Here is a 17,795-nt window from a genome sequence, read left to right as displayed (position 1 = left end):
CGCAGGGCCAAATCCTGTTGGGGGGAGCCCTGCACCGTGGGCACCTAAAGCCACCCACACTGGCACAGGGGGGTTGGGGGCGCAAGAAATCGGTGCAGAGGAGACACAAGAGGATTAGCTGAAAAAACCCAATCGAGGGTCAAAGGACTGGAAGGAAGACGAGGCGGCGGGCGGGCACACACACACAAACACACACACGCGCGCGCGCGTGCGGCCCCATGCCCCCGTTAATCCCAGCTCCACCGAGACGTTGAGATTGCTTGGGAGCCGGCGGGGCCAGGGGCTTCCTGCTGCTGGAGGACGTGCCCTGCTCCCGTAATCTATACGCAAGCAATTCCCATACAGACTCTGATTAAAAGAATAATCCCCGGCTGCGCAGAGCCCCAAGGGGAGAGGGGCCGGGCTGCGCATGGGGGGCTCTGAGGGCTGGAGCTCCTGGACACCCCCCAAGCCTTTCGCTGTGCTTTGCCAGGCCCCAAGTGAGGGATAGGCCTAATTTGAGCCCAGAGACTTAAAGATGCTGTTTAACTAATTTCTTTGGTTTAATCAAAAAGCCCAAATCTGTGTGGTTTAGCTGGCTGCGCCCAGCGTCCCCGCGCGGGGCTGGGTGGCTGGAGCGGGGCTGCAGTGGGGTTTCATCCTCCAGCAAATGGAAATGTCCTGTCCTGTCCCCTGTCACCAGGAGGGGCAGCTTGAAAGGACCCCCACGTCCAGCACCTGCTGTCCAGGGCTGAGTGTGGGGTGTGTGGGGCATGGACCCCCCTTGGGGCTGCTCTCCCCACCCCAGCAGGTCAAGGGAGATTGACCCCATGGGAACCTTCTCTGGGATGTGTGGTGGGAAGAAGGACCTATGCCAGGATGGGGGGAGGTTGTTGCCTCCTCTTTGGGTGCCCCATTGTAGGAGAGACCCCCCCCACCAACTGCTGCCCCATCTCCACAGGGAGAGAGCAGTGCCATGGTCCACCCCTTGCCATGCCGCTCCCAACCCCAGCGGGTCTGGGGCGGGCTTCTGGCCATGGATCCCAGGAACAGGAGAGGGGTTAAACATCCCTCAGGTGCTTCAGCTCCTTCTGCAGCTTCTCTGTGATTTTCTTGAAGGATGGCCGCTTGCCCGGCTCCAGCTCCCAGCAGCTCTTCATCAGGGCATAGACGGCAGGCAGGCAGCCCTCGGGGGGCTCCATGCGGTAACCCTGCTCCAGCAGCTCCGTCACCTCCTTCAGGCTCTGGCAGGATGGAAAAGTCAGCTGGGATCTCCCCTTCCCCCCCCGCCAGGGGCTCACCCTGGCCAGCAGACAGTGGGATGTCCCCGTCCCATCGGTGCCAGCAGGGTGTGACCTGCAGCGTCCCCCAGCAGAGCACTCACCAGTTTAGGGTATGGCGCCCGTCCGAAGGAGAAGGTTTCCCACAGGAGGATCCCGTAGCTCCACACGTCCGACTTGGAGGAGAATTTCTGCAGCAGCAGGAGGAGGGGTAGCTGAAGCCGGCCGGGGGCCGTGCTGGGCACCCATCCCTCCCTGAGGGCAAGAACAGGAGACAGCGCCTGCCTCCCACCACCCTCAGGTCCCTGGGGTGCGAACCCCCTCTCCTCCCATCACCCACATGGCCTTGGGTCCATCTTGCCGCATCCCGCCGGAGCTGCCCCAATTCCAGCTATGCACCAGGGCAAGGACTGGTCAGGGCAGAGCCTGAACTTCAGGAGATGTAGGGCTGAATGTGCCAGAAGCCACCATGGGGCATGGATGGGTTGGCAGGAGAGGGGACAAGCAGGGGGGACCCAAGGGGGTGAGCTGCTTTGGGGGGACTGCCCAGCCCCCCCCCCCTTCCCACCATCACTCACGTTGTGTTTCAGGGCCTCCGGGGCCGTCCACTTCACAGGCAGCAAAGTGGCATCCGCACCCTTGGGATTGACCCGCGCCAAGCCAAAATCGCTCACTTTGGCCACATTCTCCTCAGAGATGAGGATGTTGCGGGCAGCCAGGTCCCTGTGCACCAGCTTCTTGGACTCCAGGTAGTCCATGCCCTGAGCCACGTCCCTGCCACGGCCAAGTGACGCAGAGCACGGTGTCACCGCGTGTCCCCCAGGGCTGCCTGGGGGGACACAGAGCACCAGTCCCCAGCTCAGAGGGAGGGAGATGGACTTACAGAGCAAACAGGAGGAGCTGCTGAGTTGGGACAAGCGCCCGGCCCCGTGTGCGCAAGAAGTTCACCAGGTTGCCCTGATAGAGGAGGAGAAACACATAAGGGCCAACGGGACGAGGCTGCCCTGAGACTTTGCCTCCCGTGGGGGCTGCAACACCTGGCACCCATCCAACTCAGCCCCCAAATGGGGATTTTGTCCCCAGATCTAAGCAGTGACGGGTCCTGCTGGCCAAGAACCAGCCGGGTGCTCTCACCTTACTCATGAACTCCATGACAATGTAGAGGCCGTTGTGCAGGATCACACCACGCAAACACACCAGGTTTTTGTGCCGGACCTTCCTGAAATGGAGGGGATCCGGGTCAAGGGGGTGCCTGTTCATCCCCAGGTCATGGGGCAGGGTTAGGCCACATCCTCCCACAGGTCACTCACGTCATGGCAGCCGTTTCGGCAAGGAAGGCCTGGGCGGTCACGTCACACTTGATGTTCTTCACAGCCACCTTCTGCCCCATATACTCGCCCTGCAGGACATCTGGGAGGGAACACGGGGTGTCAGGCTCAGCCCCATACCTGACCCCCCCCATCCTAAGCTGAACCCCCCATGCCATGGGATGGGGAGGGGACATGAGGGGGTGCCATTTGGAGAAGCCTGCGACCAGGGAACCTCCAACCCCATCTTTTCACCTACCTCCAAACTCGCCTTGCCCAATGCGGTCTCCCAGGGTGAGGTGCTGCAGGTTCAGCAACCAGCCAGCTGAGCACAGGCACAAGGGTATGTTAGCAGGGGCCACCAGTGGGGCCGTACTGCCTTGTCCCCAAAACCCAGTCCGTGACCCTCTGCCGCCATCCCCTACCTTTTGCCAACTCCTCCTCAGCTGACTTCATCCCAGTTTTCGGTTTGGGCTTCACCAGCTTGGTGCAGATGGCTCCCTGCTCCTTCATGTAGTGCTGCCGAGGGATGAAAAGACAGAGGCGATGTGGCAATGCCATCTCTTAGCCCAAGCTCAGGGCATGGAGCCACGAAATGGCTGTGGAATGCTCCATGGGACCCCACCACCATCGCCACCCTTGCAGGGCCCAGAGCCCCTTCAGCTTGGACAGCAAAAAATACTGGGTTTTTTCCCCAGTGCTGCAATTTGCAGCCCACGTCTCAGCCCTGCTCCCCTCTGGGCACAGCCAGGGAAACACTGTGATGGACCATGGGTGATATAGGATGCTACTGGTGAGCCAGACGGCAGCCGATGGGGTTAAAACCCCCGACGGGTGCTGCAGCAGCAGCCAAGGGTGGTTTGCAGAGGTGACTTGAGCGGAAGCAGCAGGACGGCCAGTGTGGTTACAGAGCCGGGCCAGGGCAGCTGAAAGAGGAAAGGACCCACCTGAAAGCAGAAGTTGTGTCTAAATGAGGAAAACATATGAGAGTGCAACCCCCTGGAGAGGAGACAGGCAGCAGCTATGAGACAGGGTGAAGATGGACCTTGAGGAAGAGCTTGCTGGAAGGGCGAGAGCTAACGGGGCAGCCCAGGAGCCCCACAGGGTCAGCAGGTGAGAGGGGGGCTCGGAAGGGAGAGAAACATGGCAAAACGCCTCAAAGCCTCGGCGGGGCTCAGACCTTGTCCAGGGGTAGCAGAGGCTGCCGGGATCTTCATTTTCCAAAATGCCCTGAGCCCCGCTGCTGTGCGAAGCACCGAATGAGCAGGGATGGGGGGAAACGTGGCCCTGGGCAGGGGACCAGGGCTGCTGCCGGCACGGCTAGTTCACAGCAAAGAACATCTCTGGGGCATCCCAGATCTGTCCGTTGCATCCCAAACTGAGTGGGAAACATGAGCCTTTGGCAGGGACAGAAAATTACACCAGGTAACGAAATCCACTGAAAACCCACAGTAGAAAGGGACAGGGACCTGCCACTGCTCCGTGTGACCCCATGAGTTTCTCGCCCTTGATCCAGCACTGGCGGGGCTCACTGCCCGGGGAGAGGGCCCTCACCTCGATCATGTCAATGAGGTTGGAGAAGTACTGCTGGCTGTCGATGCTGAGCGTGTTCTCCTCATGCACCACGCGGTAGTGGATCACCTCTTTGCCGAAGCTCACGCACAGCACGTAGTCGCCAGGGTGCCGGACAGACTCGCGCACCAGGAACAGCCCGTCCTCGGGGGGCTGCAGCTCCTGCACCGCCTCCACCCCTGAGATCTTCCCGTGGAACCAGCTGGGGAGAGGGGCATTAGGGAGAAGGGCCATGCTGGCGGGCTTCCCCCAGTGCCAGCAGCAAGACGGGGAGAGCAGAGCCCCCACCAAATCTACATAGACCCTACTGCATAAAACCCATCCCCATGAGGTCTATCCAAGCTGGGTGGGCACAACTGGGGGTCTTTAAAGCCAGGTGCTGGCTCCAGCAAATCCCTCCGTCTCCAGGGTATGGCTAAGGGCTGCTCTGCCCGCACCTGCCCACCCAAAACCTGGCTGAGGGGAAACACGCTGGACTCATCCACTGTCGCAGCTCCCAGGGGCTCAGCTGGGCTGCTGACCCCCAACCCCGGGTCCCCACCCCAGCTGTACTCACGGCATGAGGCTGAGCTTGGGGTCGACGCGGATGGCACCGCGCTCCCGCAACGCACTGGCCGCCAGCAGCCCCTCCTGTCCCGTCTCGTTGTGTCTGGCACGGTAGCAGCCCTTGCCCTGGGGGCAAGAGGGTCTCAGAGCAAGGGAAGAAAGGGGGGGATCCTGCTGGGAACTGGGGGGGCTGACTCTGGCAGCTCAGCTGATGGCACTAGAGTCCCACCCTGTCCATGCCCTTCTAGAGCAGCGCGTCCCCCGAGCACCCATCGGGCTCACCTCCACGGCCTCGATGATGGTGACCACGTCACCCTTGCGGAAGGCCAGCTCCTGGGCCTTGGGCTTAGTGTGGTCATGCTTGGCGACACACTGCGTCCCGGGGGGCCAGTGTTTCTGCAAGGGAGAAGACAGCATCAGCAGGGACAGTGAGAGCTGGCCCCCCTCCGCCTCCCACAGCCATCGGGGTCAGCCCCAAGGACCATCTGAAGCCCTGGCTAGGGACAAGGGGCACTGGGCATGAGCCCTGCTCCACCCCACCGTGGTCCTGGGGGAGACGTGTCACCCCAATGTCGGCAGGGGAAGCGCTGGCGTCCCTGTGGCATCCCCACTCACCCCAGACATGGTCAGCCGTCAGCGCATCAGGGACTCCCTGTCCTCTCCTGCTGCTACCTGCAGAGAAGAAATCAAAGGGGGCTGGGAAGGGATGGAGCTGAGCTGGCCCCATCCCAGGCCACCACTGCTGTCCCCATAGGCTATTCTGGCCCGTGCAGCTCCTGGCAAGCTTGTCCATCACACAGGGCAGTCCTGTGCCACAAGATGGAGAAAACGGCTTAGAGAAGGTTGCAAACCCTGCCCAAGCCGGCTGTACCCTGGGGACAACTCCTGTGCCAAAAAAAACAGGTGGGAGCAGGACCCAGCTGTCCTGGCCCCTGCCCCCTCTCCCTGCCTTGGAATCCAAAGATGTGCTCCACTGCCCACGGGTACTGCTGGCACGACAGGAGCCCATCACCGCGGCTGCGGGGGTGGAATGAATTTTTACCAGGAACTTGTGATTTCACCTCCTGTTTCAGCAGCTCCAAGTCATCAGGGCCACAAGAGGCACCGACTGCAGGGCCCCACTAACGCTGACGTGCGTCTGATGCAGGGGCTGCCTGCCGCAGGAGGGGTGCTGATGGGCAAGGCTGGGCTGAGGCGAGATTGTCACATCCGCTGACTGTGGGATGATCGCGCAAGGTCCCTGTGCTCCCCCTGCCACCAACTTGTCATGCTGGGCTGCACTTGACTACTTTCTAATTCAAAATTGCACATCTTCTCCTCCTGGAGCCCTTAATCCCCAGTGTCACCTCCAGGGGAGGATCGTAGACTCATAGAATGGTTTGGGTTGGAAGAGACCTTTAAAGATCGTCTAGTTCCAACTCCCCTGCTGTGAGCAGGGACACCTCCCACTGGATCAGGTTGCTCAGAGCCCTGTCCAACCTGACCGTGAACACTTCCAGGGGTGGGGTAGCCACAACTTCCCTGGGCAACCTGTTCCAGGGTCTCACCACCCTCATCATAAAACATTTCTTCATGTCCAAGCTAAATCCACTCCCCTTCAGTTTAAAATCATCACCCTTCATCCTGTCACTATAAGCCTTGGTAAAAAGTCTTTCTTGTAAGCCCCCTTATATATTGTAAGGCTGCGGTAAGGTGTCCCCAGAGCATTCTCTTCAGGCTGAACAACCCCAACTCTCTCAGCTTTCTCCATAGGAGAGGTGTTCCAGCCCTTGGATCATTTCCCTGGCCTCCCCTGGAGCCACTCTAACAGGTCCATGTCTTTCTTATACTGGGGCCCCCAGAGCTGGATGCAGTGCTCCTGGTGGGGTCTCACCAGAGCAGAGCAGAGGGGCAGAATCACCTCCCTCAACCTGCTGGCCACGCTGCTTGTGATGCAGCCCAGGATACAGTTGATTTTCTGGGCTCCGAGCACACATCGCTGGCTCACATCCACTTTGTCAACCACCAGTATGCCCAAGTCCTTCTCTGCAGGGCTGTTCTCAATCCATTCATTCCCCATTCTGTACTGATACTGGGGATTGCCCCAACCCTGGTGCAGGACCATGCACTTGGCCTTCTTGAACTTCATGAGGTTCACGTTGGCCCACTCCTCCAGCTTGTCCAGGTCCCTCTGGATGGCATCCCCTCCCCCAAGTGAATCAACTGCACCACTCAGCTCGGTCTCATCTGCAGACTTGCTGAGGGTCCACTAAATCCCACTATACGTGCCACTGATTAAGATATTAAATTATGGACCCTTGAGGGACACCACTTGTTACTGCTTTCCACTTGGACATTGAGCCATTGACTGTAACTCTTTGGAGGTGGCCATCCAGCCAATTCTTTACCATCTAACAGTCCATCCTCAAACCTGTATCTCTCCAATTTAGAGGTAAGAATGTTGTGGGGGACCATATCAAACACCTTACAGAAGTCCAGGTAGATGACATCTGTAACTCTTCACTGGTCCACTGATGCAGTCACTCCATCATAGAAGGTTGCTAGATTAATCAGGCTCGGTTTGCCCTTGGTGTAGCCATGCTAGCTGTCTCGAATGACCTCCCTGTCTTCCAAGAGTTTTGACATATCTTTCAGGAGGATCTGCTCCATGTTCTTACCAGGCAGTGAAGTGAGGCCAACTGGTTGGTAGCTCCCAGGGCCCTCCTTTTAAAAAGTGTGTGTGGTGTTTCCCTTTTTCCAGTCTCTGGGAACTTTGCCTGACTGCCACAACTTTTTAACTATGATGGAGAGTGGCTTGGCAACTACATCACCCAATTCCCTCAGGACCGTGGGCTGCATCTTGTTGGATCCTGTAGACTTAGGTATGTTCAGGTTCCTCAGGTGGTCTTGAACCTGATCTTCTCCTACAATGTGAGGGACTTTGTTCCCCCAGTCCCTGCCTTGAGGTTCCGGGGCTTGAGACACATGGAAAGAGACATCACCATTGAAAACTGAGGTGGGGAGTTGAGTACCTCAGCCTTCTCCATGTTGGTTGTCACCAGCACTCCCATCTTATTTAAGGGGGAGAACGCATTTTCTTTAACCTTCCTTTTCTGGCCAATGTACGTGTAGAGGCCCTTATTATTCTTTGCATCCATTGCCAAATTCCACTCCAACTGTGCCTTAGCTTTCCTGATCCCACCCCTACACACCCTTCCTATAGTCTTCCTAGGATACGGGTCTCTGGTTCCACTGCCTGTACATCTCCTTCTTACACTTTGGTTTCACCAGGAGGTCCTTACTGAGCCATGCTGGTTTCCTGCCTTCCTTGCCCGACTTTTTTAACATACTGGAATTCAGAGCTCTTGCGTTGTAAGAAAAATGTCCTTAAAGAGCTACCAGCTCTGTTCAGCTCCTTTATCCCTGAGGGCGGTTTCCCAAAGGGTTCCATCCACTAATTCCTTGAACAACTGAAATCGTGAATGGTGGGACTTGGTGGGCAAATCCTTTCCTGCTGCCTTAGCAGCACAGGGGGCTGGAGGGGGGACAGCCCACCCACTGGGTCGCTGCCACCAAGCCTGTATGGTACTGCCTGATCCGCCATGCATCCCCATACCATGGCATCATCCCAAACCTACCACGCTCTTAAAAGTCAAGTCATGGCTTCTGTAAGTTTTGGTCTGATTTCAGCACCCTTCCTCCAGATTCATTTTGCAGTTGAAATTCCTCTCTGCCGCTGGACAGCAGATGCTTTCTTTCCTTTTCTAAAGGAAGGTGGGATTTCTCAGTGCTTGCAGCTCATGCTCTTCAGCTTTGCCAAAGATGCCGTCCAATGAGACCCACATCAGTGAAGCTGCTTCGTGCCCACCTTGCTCCTTTGTACCATGGAACTAGATATTGTGAAGCTATCCCAGCAGCTCGGTGCTCCTCTCTGTTTCCAAGACCTCAAAACAGCCAGGGAAGCATCAGCTTCCAGAGAAGAGAAACATCTGAGGACGGGGAGAGGCAATTTCATTCATGCACTGGTTTTCTTGGTGCTCAGTGAACACGAGAGCCTGGGCAGGGCAATGCAGGGCTGGGACCCAGCATTGACTGCACCACTCTCAGGAAACCCCGCTGTTGGTCTTGGAAACTTCTACCCAGAGCAGGACGATGTCTTCCCAGCTCAGCTGGGCTGGGAGAGGTGCGGGGGCTCACTCAGCTCCTTGGAGCAGAGATGACAGTCTTTGCTCTATTCCTCTTTTGGAAGGTGAGTCATGGTCACTCCTCTGCATCACCAGTGGTAAACCCCAGCCTGTCTCCATGACGGCGAGGATCTGAGGACTTACCGTGCCAGTCCCTATCCAGAACAACAACAAAAAAGGGACAACTGCAGCTGTTGCAAGGTTAATATTAGCAGGCAGCAGTTTTATCTGTTCCAGAAACCACTGTTAGCTAGCACAGACATCCTCCCGTCCTGCATCCCATCCGTGCCACACGTATTATCTTGGTAGACTGACAGCAAAGGCAGCCGCTCTGTGCCTGCTCCCTGGCAGGCACAGCCAAAGTCTGATGTGACTGGGTGCAGCACAGCTCACTTCCAGCATGGGTGAGGCCCTCAAGGGCACAGAGCTTAAGGACACGGTCCGCTCCATACCCCTTGCTGTGGTACACCCTGGTACGAGGAGGGACATGCTGGCTGAGCCAGGAAGGATGACAGCAGCTCTTACAGTTGGTCCCTCATTTTCTGCTGCTCCAGGATGGTAATTTCTGGTGAAAAGCAGCAACTGTTTGCTCGGTCCTGCCCTTTTTGCAGAGAGCGGGTTGTGCCTGGAAGGGACAGATCCTCCAGTTTGAGTGCCCAAGGGCCTGGCTTCTCTTCTGCCCAGCTGGCACTAGGGCTTGGAGTGCTGGACATGCACCCACACATGGATACCTGCGGCTGGCAGAGCCTGGAAACCAGCCAGTGCCTCCACCCAGCCACCAGCGGGCAATGGCAGGGAATCACCTTCCCCCTGGTGACACTCACAGGCCTTGTCCTAAAGCAACTATTTGTTCTCGAAGATATTTGGTCCATGCGGTTCCTATCACTGGAACGAACGGTCCCACAAGCAGGATGTGTGGGCAGAAAGCCTGGGAGGAGATATTTGCCCCCTTCTGCATTTTGGAGCTGTTCTACACTTTTTTTTCATCAGTCAACCTGTGTATTTGCAATGAGGATGAGAAGTACAGAAACAGGATGGGGTTTGGTGGAGCCATCCAAACCCCGAACTGGAGAGTTGAGGATTGTTTCCAGTGCACAGAGTTACACCAGCTGAGGACCTGCCAGGACCCAACGGCACAGTGGCAGAAGAGAGGACGCACGCATTGGCAGATTGCACCTCTGCACTGAAATCGGAGCCGGATGCATTCTGCACACACCTTTGAAACACAAACCCGAGAACTTTTTTACAAACACTCGGCCACGCTAAGGGCCACTTGGACAAACATCAAGTACAGCTCTTTTGCTGAAAAACAGGTGACACCTGGCCATTTTCCCCACTGACCACAACGCTCTTAACACTACAACACCACATCCATCCCTCTCTGCTGGCAGAGCAGACACGACAACATGTCACCTGCTCTCAGCAACTCTAACAGATCCTTGCACTTACCTCCCAGCAATGTCCATGCAGGGCAATGATGTCTCAGGGTGGCTGACAGCTAATCCTGGACTCAGATTCCTGAATTCCTGGAGAGTAAATTCTCTTTCATATGGAGCAGCAAAGCTTTATTGTCAAGGGCATGCTCCCAGAAAGAGCGACTGCGTTATTTCCTGATTTCTCTTCTGGTAAGGGCTGCAGATGCAGCATCCCAGAGGTCCTAGTGCCTGCTGCCTGCACAGTCAAACATTAATCAGAGATGACTCATTATTTGACAACACTTAAAACAACTTTTACCCTTTGAGGGCACAAGTACACACCCTCACTAGAAATGAACTAGAATTGGAAATCCTATCCTGCAGCACTGTATAGCACTCACAGAAAATTAATGATCCACTCTGCAAATAGGGAGATTGGCTGTTACCGCCTCGATTGCCAAGATCAGAGCAGCTACCCAAGGATCAGATGCCCACGGTGGCAGCAGCTTTCCAGGGACACTGAGGAGACATCAGGAGAGGATGTGGTGGGACCAGGCATCCCAAAGTCTAATCCCATCTCAGCACTGACTTCTGTGAGGCTTAGGGCAGGTTGATCCAACAGCACAGCCGCGCCTTGCTGCTCTATGGGGGATGAAAACACAGATGCATCGCAGGCTGGAATGGGCAATTGCAGAGAGACCTTTAAATGAATGCCACCATCAAATGGCAGTGGCTTATCTATATCCTCCAGCATCCGCAACTAGTGGGGGGGAATAATCAGCCTCCACAGCTCATCACCCCAGCCAGAAAACTGGAGACCAGTTTTGCACTAACATTCAACATTTCCAATACTCTGAGCAAAATGGTAAAAAAGAAGAAAATGCAGTTTCAGGCAAACACCATACTTCATTCAAAGGTCTTTTTTTTTTTTTTCTGTGTGTACTGTTTTGTTTTTAATAAAATGGTGTTTAAGCCTTCAAAAAATACTGGCAATTTAAGGGCAAAGGCAGTGTAGAAGAAAACTATTCCAAAATAACCAGCAGCTGAAATGACTAGCTAGATTTTTCCATCAACAAACAACTTCCCCAAGCCCTTCAAGCCAGTCTGTTCATAGGATTCTTGGGATGTGTTTCCCCAGGAGCACTGCTTGCATTATCCTCTGGAGTTGTAAGGTTGGATCCTTAGATACCAGGTGTGTTCAAGCTTGAGAATAAACAAAAGAGTACATCCTTACAGCCCCTGCGTCACACTCCTGGGGCTCAGCATCAGATCTGCTGGGGCCTGCACAGTACTTTCTGCGACAAACAGGGAAGTTTCATGCTTTTGGGTTTTGCCACATCCGGTTGTTGTTACAGGCATGACCACAGCCCAGAGAACTCAGCATCACACCCAGGGAACAATTCGCTCAGACTTCATAAACAGGCTTTCCTGTCCTACTGTATGGCCAGCAAAAAGACTCCCACTTCCTTCTGCTGGAGTTGGTCTCCCCCTTTACATATCTGGGTACCTACCACCCAGTCAGTGCCTCAATCTTTAATACATCGATCCTCAAAAACTGCCTTCCTCCCTTTTCCAGTACAGCAAAGTAGATATCTGCACCGCAAGGCCTGGTTCAGTGTGATACAGCTGAATCGCCACTGTGCCCAGGTCCCTCCAAAGCAGCCTATGGTGAGCCAAAACATCAAGACTTTGTGGCACTTCTGAAGTCACTGGGTAAACGGGCAATCACATGGGAAATGTTTTTCTCACATCCTAGGCTGTGGCTTTAACCACTTGTCAGTTTTCCTGCTGGCTTCCTTCCTTTGAGTCAGGGAGAGTCAGGCTCACAGTCACAAGCTCAATGTCCTACAGAACGAACTGTTGAGCCATGCCATTCCTGGTAAGATGAGAGATGAAAGTTATCCAAGGAAGCAGAGGTTGGAGCAGGAAGGATGGGCAATAATATTCATTAGGAACAGCAGAAGATTTTATACAGAAAAAACCAGCTCCTTTCTTCTCAGCACAGATTCAGGCATTAGCAATCCAGAGCCTGTGGACTTTCTTTGGCCGACTCAACTCCCTTCAGTTCACACTGACAATACAGTTGGATTCTCCAGAAATGTGCCTTCTCAGCTTAAGGAATCTGCCCTGCATTTCAAGCCTTTACAAAGGGAATCAGAAAGTGGCAATACATCACAAAAGCAGAGAACTCTTCCCTATCTTGCCTCCACAACAACTCTGGGGGGGATTCTTTTTACCTCTTCTTTTAGCATCTGAAGTCAGATATCCAGGTCCCTTCTGGCTGCCTCTACAGCCAAAGGAAAAATGGGCACCTCCAGAGTGCAGCTCGGCTGACCTGGTTTCAAACGCTAAGCCAAGCTGTCCAGTGGGGCTGCTTGCTTCCTGCTGCTCATAAGGGCAGCATAGGATGTCTAACTTGGTCTTTAACATCCAATATCTCCAGCATTTAAAGAGAACATCGCTGAGTTTAAACACCTCTTTTCATAGCAAAGGTGTATATTTCAACCCAACAACACTGTTGGGTCATTGGGATAGAGGATTATTTGAAAGGGTATTTCACCCTAGATAATGGCTGGAGCTTTAGATGATGCCTTAACCTTACCCTGCTCCAAGCAGCCATACACAACACCGGGTTCAGATGCTGTTATGCACCTATACACTATGCACACTGTATTACCAGGAGCCAGACTGACCCTTCCAAGAAGGATTCCCTTCCATCCCCAGCAGCCCCAGGGAGGAGCATGGACAGCAAAGATGTTTTCACTAAACTCTTGTAGAGCAAATAGCAATGCACAAATTTATGCCCCAGCAAGAAAGTAGATCGGGCATGCTCAAGGGACAAGTGGAAGATGCACTGCTACAGCCGACCACTTCAGCTCATTACACCCAAACCCCGCTGTTGTGGCAGCTGGTTTATCTGAACGTATCAGGCCTGTGCTGCAGCGTCTGTGCTTGTGTGTCATGACTGTTTCAGGGGGTGACGTGCGGCACTTAAAGGCATGTTCCTTCCACATCTGGGTTCTTCGTCTTTACAGGCATCTATGTCACCCTGAACGGGGACTGCTATATCAGTTAAACTCTTCAGTATTTGGTATCATAACGTGGCTTTCATCTCTGGCAGCACTCGTGGCAGTGTCTAATGGTTTTACTTCCTGAGGGAAGCTTTTTGGAGTCAATACACCATTTCATCCTCTTTTGATCTGACTAAGGTGAAAGGCTAGAAATTGCTCACAATATTTCAACAGATGAGGATAACTATATGGCAAAAGGAAGGTCAGAGTCAAGGCTTCAGTGTGAGGTTATGGTAACACTAAATGTACAGAAGGATGGCAGCAGGTCCAGCAGAGCCAGCTAGCTGTGAGCACGTTTTAGTTCAGAATACACTGCACTGTACTAGTTAAATACAACAATGCGTCTATTTAAACATCTATGGAAGCGCTGAAATGCATCACTCTTCAAATATATATTTTTGTACACCTTGTAACTCTTAACCCAGAATATTTAAACAGAATCTGATTTATACCACCCCCCCGCAACGTACTTAAAGAAGAAATAGCTTTATTTGACAATAAACAATGCAGAAATAATGTTTTTCAGTAAGTTCTAAAAAGCCGTTGCTCAAAATACTACAAAAAGCCTTAAGGAATGTGAAGAGTGATTTGAAACTGAAGTTTAAATGAAGAACGTATGCATGAAGCTGAAGCCTGTGACAATCGGCTAGCTAACTGGCAACATCACATAGAAAAACAAAAGCATTCAACTCTGTTTTTCTCCACTGTACTCTTTTTCCAGGTACCATTATGACAACACTAAAGCCATGTTACAGCCTGTCCTTCACACATTTGCTTGGTCAACTTTGCCAAAACAACCAAAAAGGCTCTAAGCAAGCAGCTGTGTATCTCCGTACAACTCTTCACCACTCCCAAATAGTAAGCTCTGAAGTGCAAGATCCCCGCTCCAAAAGGGGTGGACTAAAAAAAGCCAAACCCATATAACAAAACATGGCAGTTTCAGCCACTTCAGGCCAGGCTAGAAACTGCCTCCAGTATGAGGGCAGAAATCTAAAGTAATAAAGAAGATGTATAAAGAATACACACAATGGGGGGGGGGTGGGGGTGTTGTTGTTTTGTTTTGGGTTTGTTTGTTTGTTTGGAGGTTGTTGTTTGTTTGTTTGTTGTCTTTAATAGTATCTGACTGTCTACTTGTTTTGCTGTGGGAAAGTTTCTTCTAGAGCAAGGGAGTGGGAGGGGTAGGAGACATAACACAAGGAAAGGAACTGTTGCTACAGGCAACTTCACTCTTACACAATGGTGCAATTTCTGTAGTGATTATAGTATAATTTAAAACTACCTACAGTACACTATTTCAGGGGAAAGTTATTAAAAATGTAAGATATCAGACCAAACCACGACCTCTTTATGTAAAAAAACTGGAACCATATGAACATTATTTATACAGGCAGTATCAGTATTAGGCAGCATCTTCTTTTTTGTCATTTTTTTCCACCTCCTTCACCCTCTGCTTTTCTAGCTGTCTCTCCTTTTTTTTACTGCATGCATTAAATGTATTCTTTGGAGATGGTACGGAGCTCATTCCAACTCCCCTGTTAATTTTTTTTTTTCCTGAAAGCCAGCATTTTTAAAACATGCTAGCAGAAGGAGGAGATAAAATGATAACAACCTGACTGAAATGAAGGCAGCTGTATGAAGGAAATACATAGAAATCTGCAGTTCTTCCTGCACAGACTATGGAAGCTGGAATTTAAAGTTGTTTAGATCATCACCACCACTACACCATACATAGCAATTAAGCTTATATTGCAAACACTCACCTCAAGCTAAGGTAGCCAGCTACTTTGAAAATAACAAACCAAGAATTTGGTGTCCAAGCTGCAGTCTTCTTAATCAGACTTCTGCACTGAGCCACAGAAGTTTCAGGCAAGACTGGCTACAGCAATTTGAGTCTCATACTCAAGTCTCCTTCATCATCTTTAACACAACTAACTGTAGGATTTTAATGTTTGCTTATTCGATATTGATCAAGAAAGTCAAGGCTTTCATTGCAAAGAAACAGCACGGTCAGGCAAATTTTAAGTGTCAATGAAAAAGAAGTAATTATATGTAAATGACCTTTCCTACTCCATACCAAACTAAGAACAACTAAGCAAACAGAATGGAAGAGGGCTTGAGTTATGCACTGTACAATTTTATGTGCTACAATAAGTTCTATGGTTTTCCACACAGGCAATAAAAAAATGTGACAGAGGACTCAACAACAGATAGAAACATTTAAAACAAGTAGCATTATATTTAAAGACAACTGGACTCTCTCTTGAAACATTCACTCACTTGGATGAATCCCTTTATTAAAAAGTGAGCAACATAAACACAATTTCTGGTGTTACTAATGATAGAAATATAATAATAAATAAAATGCAGACCACATCTCTCAATAGTTTAAAAGTGTTAATTGCAGTGGGGATCTCCAGTATACCACTGCCAGGAACATTTACCAAAGTGTCCTTCTTAACTGTTGTTAACTGCTCTTTTCTACCTGTGCATGGACTGTGACATCATCTCACTCCTGACAGCTTACACTCTCCAAAGAATCCAATTTACCTTTCTAACAGGGGATCTTACAGCCCAGGTTCATCTGACAAATGCAAGATATGAGAAAGAAAAAACATCAAAAAATAAATATATTGCAGTCAGGTTTTTAACAGCAAAACTCAGCAGGCAAAGAATTAAAACTAAAGTTTAAAAACTGTTTAAAGAGTTCTGGAATTTTGCTTTACCTCAAGTAAGAAAATGTGACAAACTGATCAAGCTTTAGAATCTCTGGAATGAGCACACAGTTACAGCATTTGAGACTTCCCTTAAAAGCTTTTCTATAAATAACAACTGCAAGCGTTCAGAAAAGCAACATGAGCTTTGTAAAAGCCAAGTGTGAGTGCCTGGGGGCTTGAAATACATCTCTGACAAATTCAAGTATTAGTCTTTCCTTACAAATCAGAAGGTAGACAGGTCTCCTTCCTGGACAGAGTGTTGCTATCAATATTATTTTCATAGAGCAACTCAGCAGTGCAGAGGAGTCAAAACATCACACTTAACACACTTTCATAAGATAACAACCAAGAGGCGGCAGAACTGAGGAACAACATTCACAGCATGAGCTGCTGTGTCAAAGGTTCCCATAAGGCTCCCGGGTAATGCTGTGATACCCACCTGTCAACAGCATGCCTGACACCACACCTTCAGGAACATGCTGCCTACCGCTGCCAGGATTTAACAGGCTTGATGCCTATGGAGAGGATAAAAGTGACATGTTAGAAGTAAAAAGCAAATAAACATGCTTTCCCTTTAACCAAACCTTGCTGCGTCTCTAGACATTTGCCCGTCCTTGGAGCTCTGCCTTGTTTTTTTTAGCACTTTGAAATTAGTTTATAGATTGCCTTCTCACAGGTCTGTAAAACCACCAGGAAAGTAACTTCTGTGATAATTTGTATCATATAAATAGCCAAGTAAGAAATTATCTTTGCTACTTTACCACCAATACAGACACACACCACACACCCCCAACCAACCACACACAAAACAGCCCTTTGACCTGCACTTGATAATAAACAGAGCTTCCTAGGGATGAATGTCAAGTTAATGAAGAGCTCAGTTCAAGGCTTCTTTCTAAAAATGTTAAAGATCTGAGACAACTGAGTGCAGGCAGGGTTTTACAGCTGCCTGGTAATCTTCTTAACTGCAGTAATCATACAAGAAATTCTCCCTCAAAAGCAGACAGAATAGCAGAATATATCACCTCTGTCATTTAGACTAAGCCTTTGGGGGTCTCCATGGATTTTCCTGTTACTTACTGGCAGTTTTCCATCACTCACCTGCCACAGTTTTACAGGCATATGCAAGAGTAGAACTTTTTTTCCCCACCTCCTATCACATTTTTTATTTTGGTGGTAGGATTCTAGCACTACTCTCTGAACACTAAATACAAACCCATTGAAACTGCACTCAGAGCTCACAATGAAGTCAGATATTTTTTCCTTCATCATTTCCAATCTGAGACATAAAACATATTGTTCAGGATAACTACTCGTGACAGTAACAACTGTTTTGCATTTAGGAATTCCTCACCAGAATGTACTTTCACAAGATGCACGTACTTATTCCTTATTAAAATTTTGCCAACCCATTGCGTAATGTACAACAGCTATTTTAAAAGCTCACAGCAACATTACAATGCTATTTAAGACAGGAAGGAAACGCAACATCCATTTAAGCTGCAAAGGGCTCTAGAAAGACGCAACTGAAAACCCCACATCAAGATTTAACTAGAACATGATTCATTCACATACAGAGACAAGACAGTATTTGTCATCATAATGGATATGACTTCATTTTAAAGCTCATAAGAAATAGCAATCATCTTCTGGCAAAGAATTTCTTATAGGAATTTTTTTGAGTTCATAGTGCACCCAGGTATGTTCCCTTAAAGATCATTACCACTTCCTGCAGCACCCACCTATTC

At 50.7% G+C, this 17,795-nt stretch overlaps 1 protein-coding gene across 1 annotated transcript; it reads right to left on the bottom strand.

The window, feature by feature from the left end:
• Window positions 1-511: 511 nt before the first annotated feature.
• MATK (megakaryocyte-associated tyrosine kinase) lies at window positions 512-10,477 on the bottom strand. Its single transcript, XM_069790019.1, has 13 exons — window positions 10,297-10,477; window positions 5,300-5,356; window positions 4,967-5,080; window positions 4,695-4,810; window positions 4,121-4,340; window positions 2,992-3,085; window positions 2,826-2,891; window positions 2,570-2,669; window positions 2,394-2,478; window positions 2,143-2,216; window positions 1,838-2,033; window positions 1,364-1,450; window positions 512-1,223 (listed from the first exon to the last, which is right to left on the bottom strand). Exons 2-13 carry the CDS (start codon window positions 5,306-5,308, stop codon window positions 1,041-1,043), a joined length of 1,344 nt encoding a protein of 447 aa, XP_069646120.1. The 5' UTR covers window positions 5,309-5,356; window positions 10,297-10,477; the 3' UTR covers window positions 512-1,040.
• Between the last annotated feature and the right edge of the window lie 7,318 nt (window positions 10,478-17,795).

The sequence above is a fragment of the Haliaeetus albicilla genome, chromosome 8 (genome assembly GCF_947461875.1).
Source record: "Haliaeetus albicilla chromosome 8, bHalAlb1.1, whole genome shotgun sequence".
NCBI classification, from domain to species: domain Eukaryota; kingdom Metazoa; phylum Chordata; class Aves; order Accipitriformes; family Accipitridae; genus Haliaeetus; species Haliaeetus albicilla.
The sequence above is the reverse complement of the archived record's forward strand: the minus strand, read 5'-3'. Positions and strand labels throughout refer to the sequence as shown.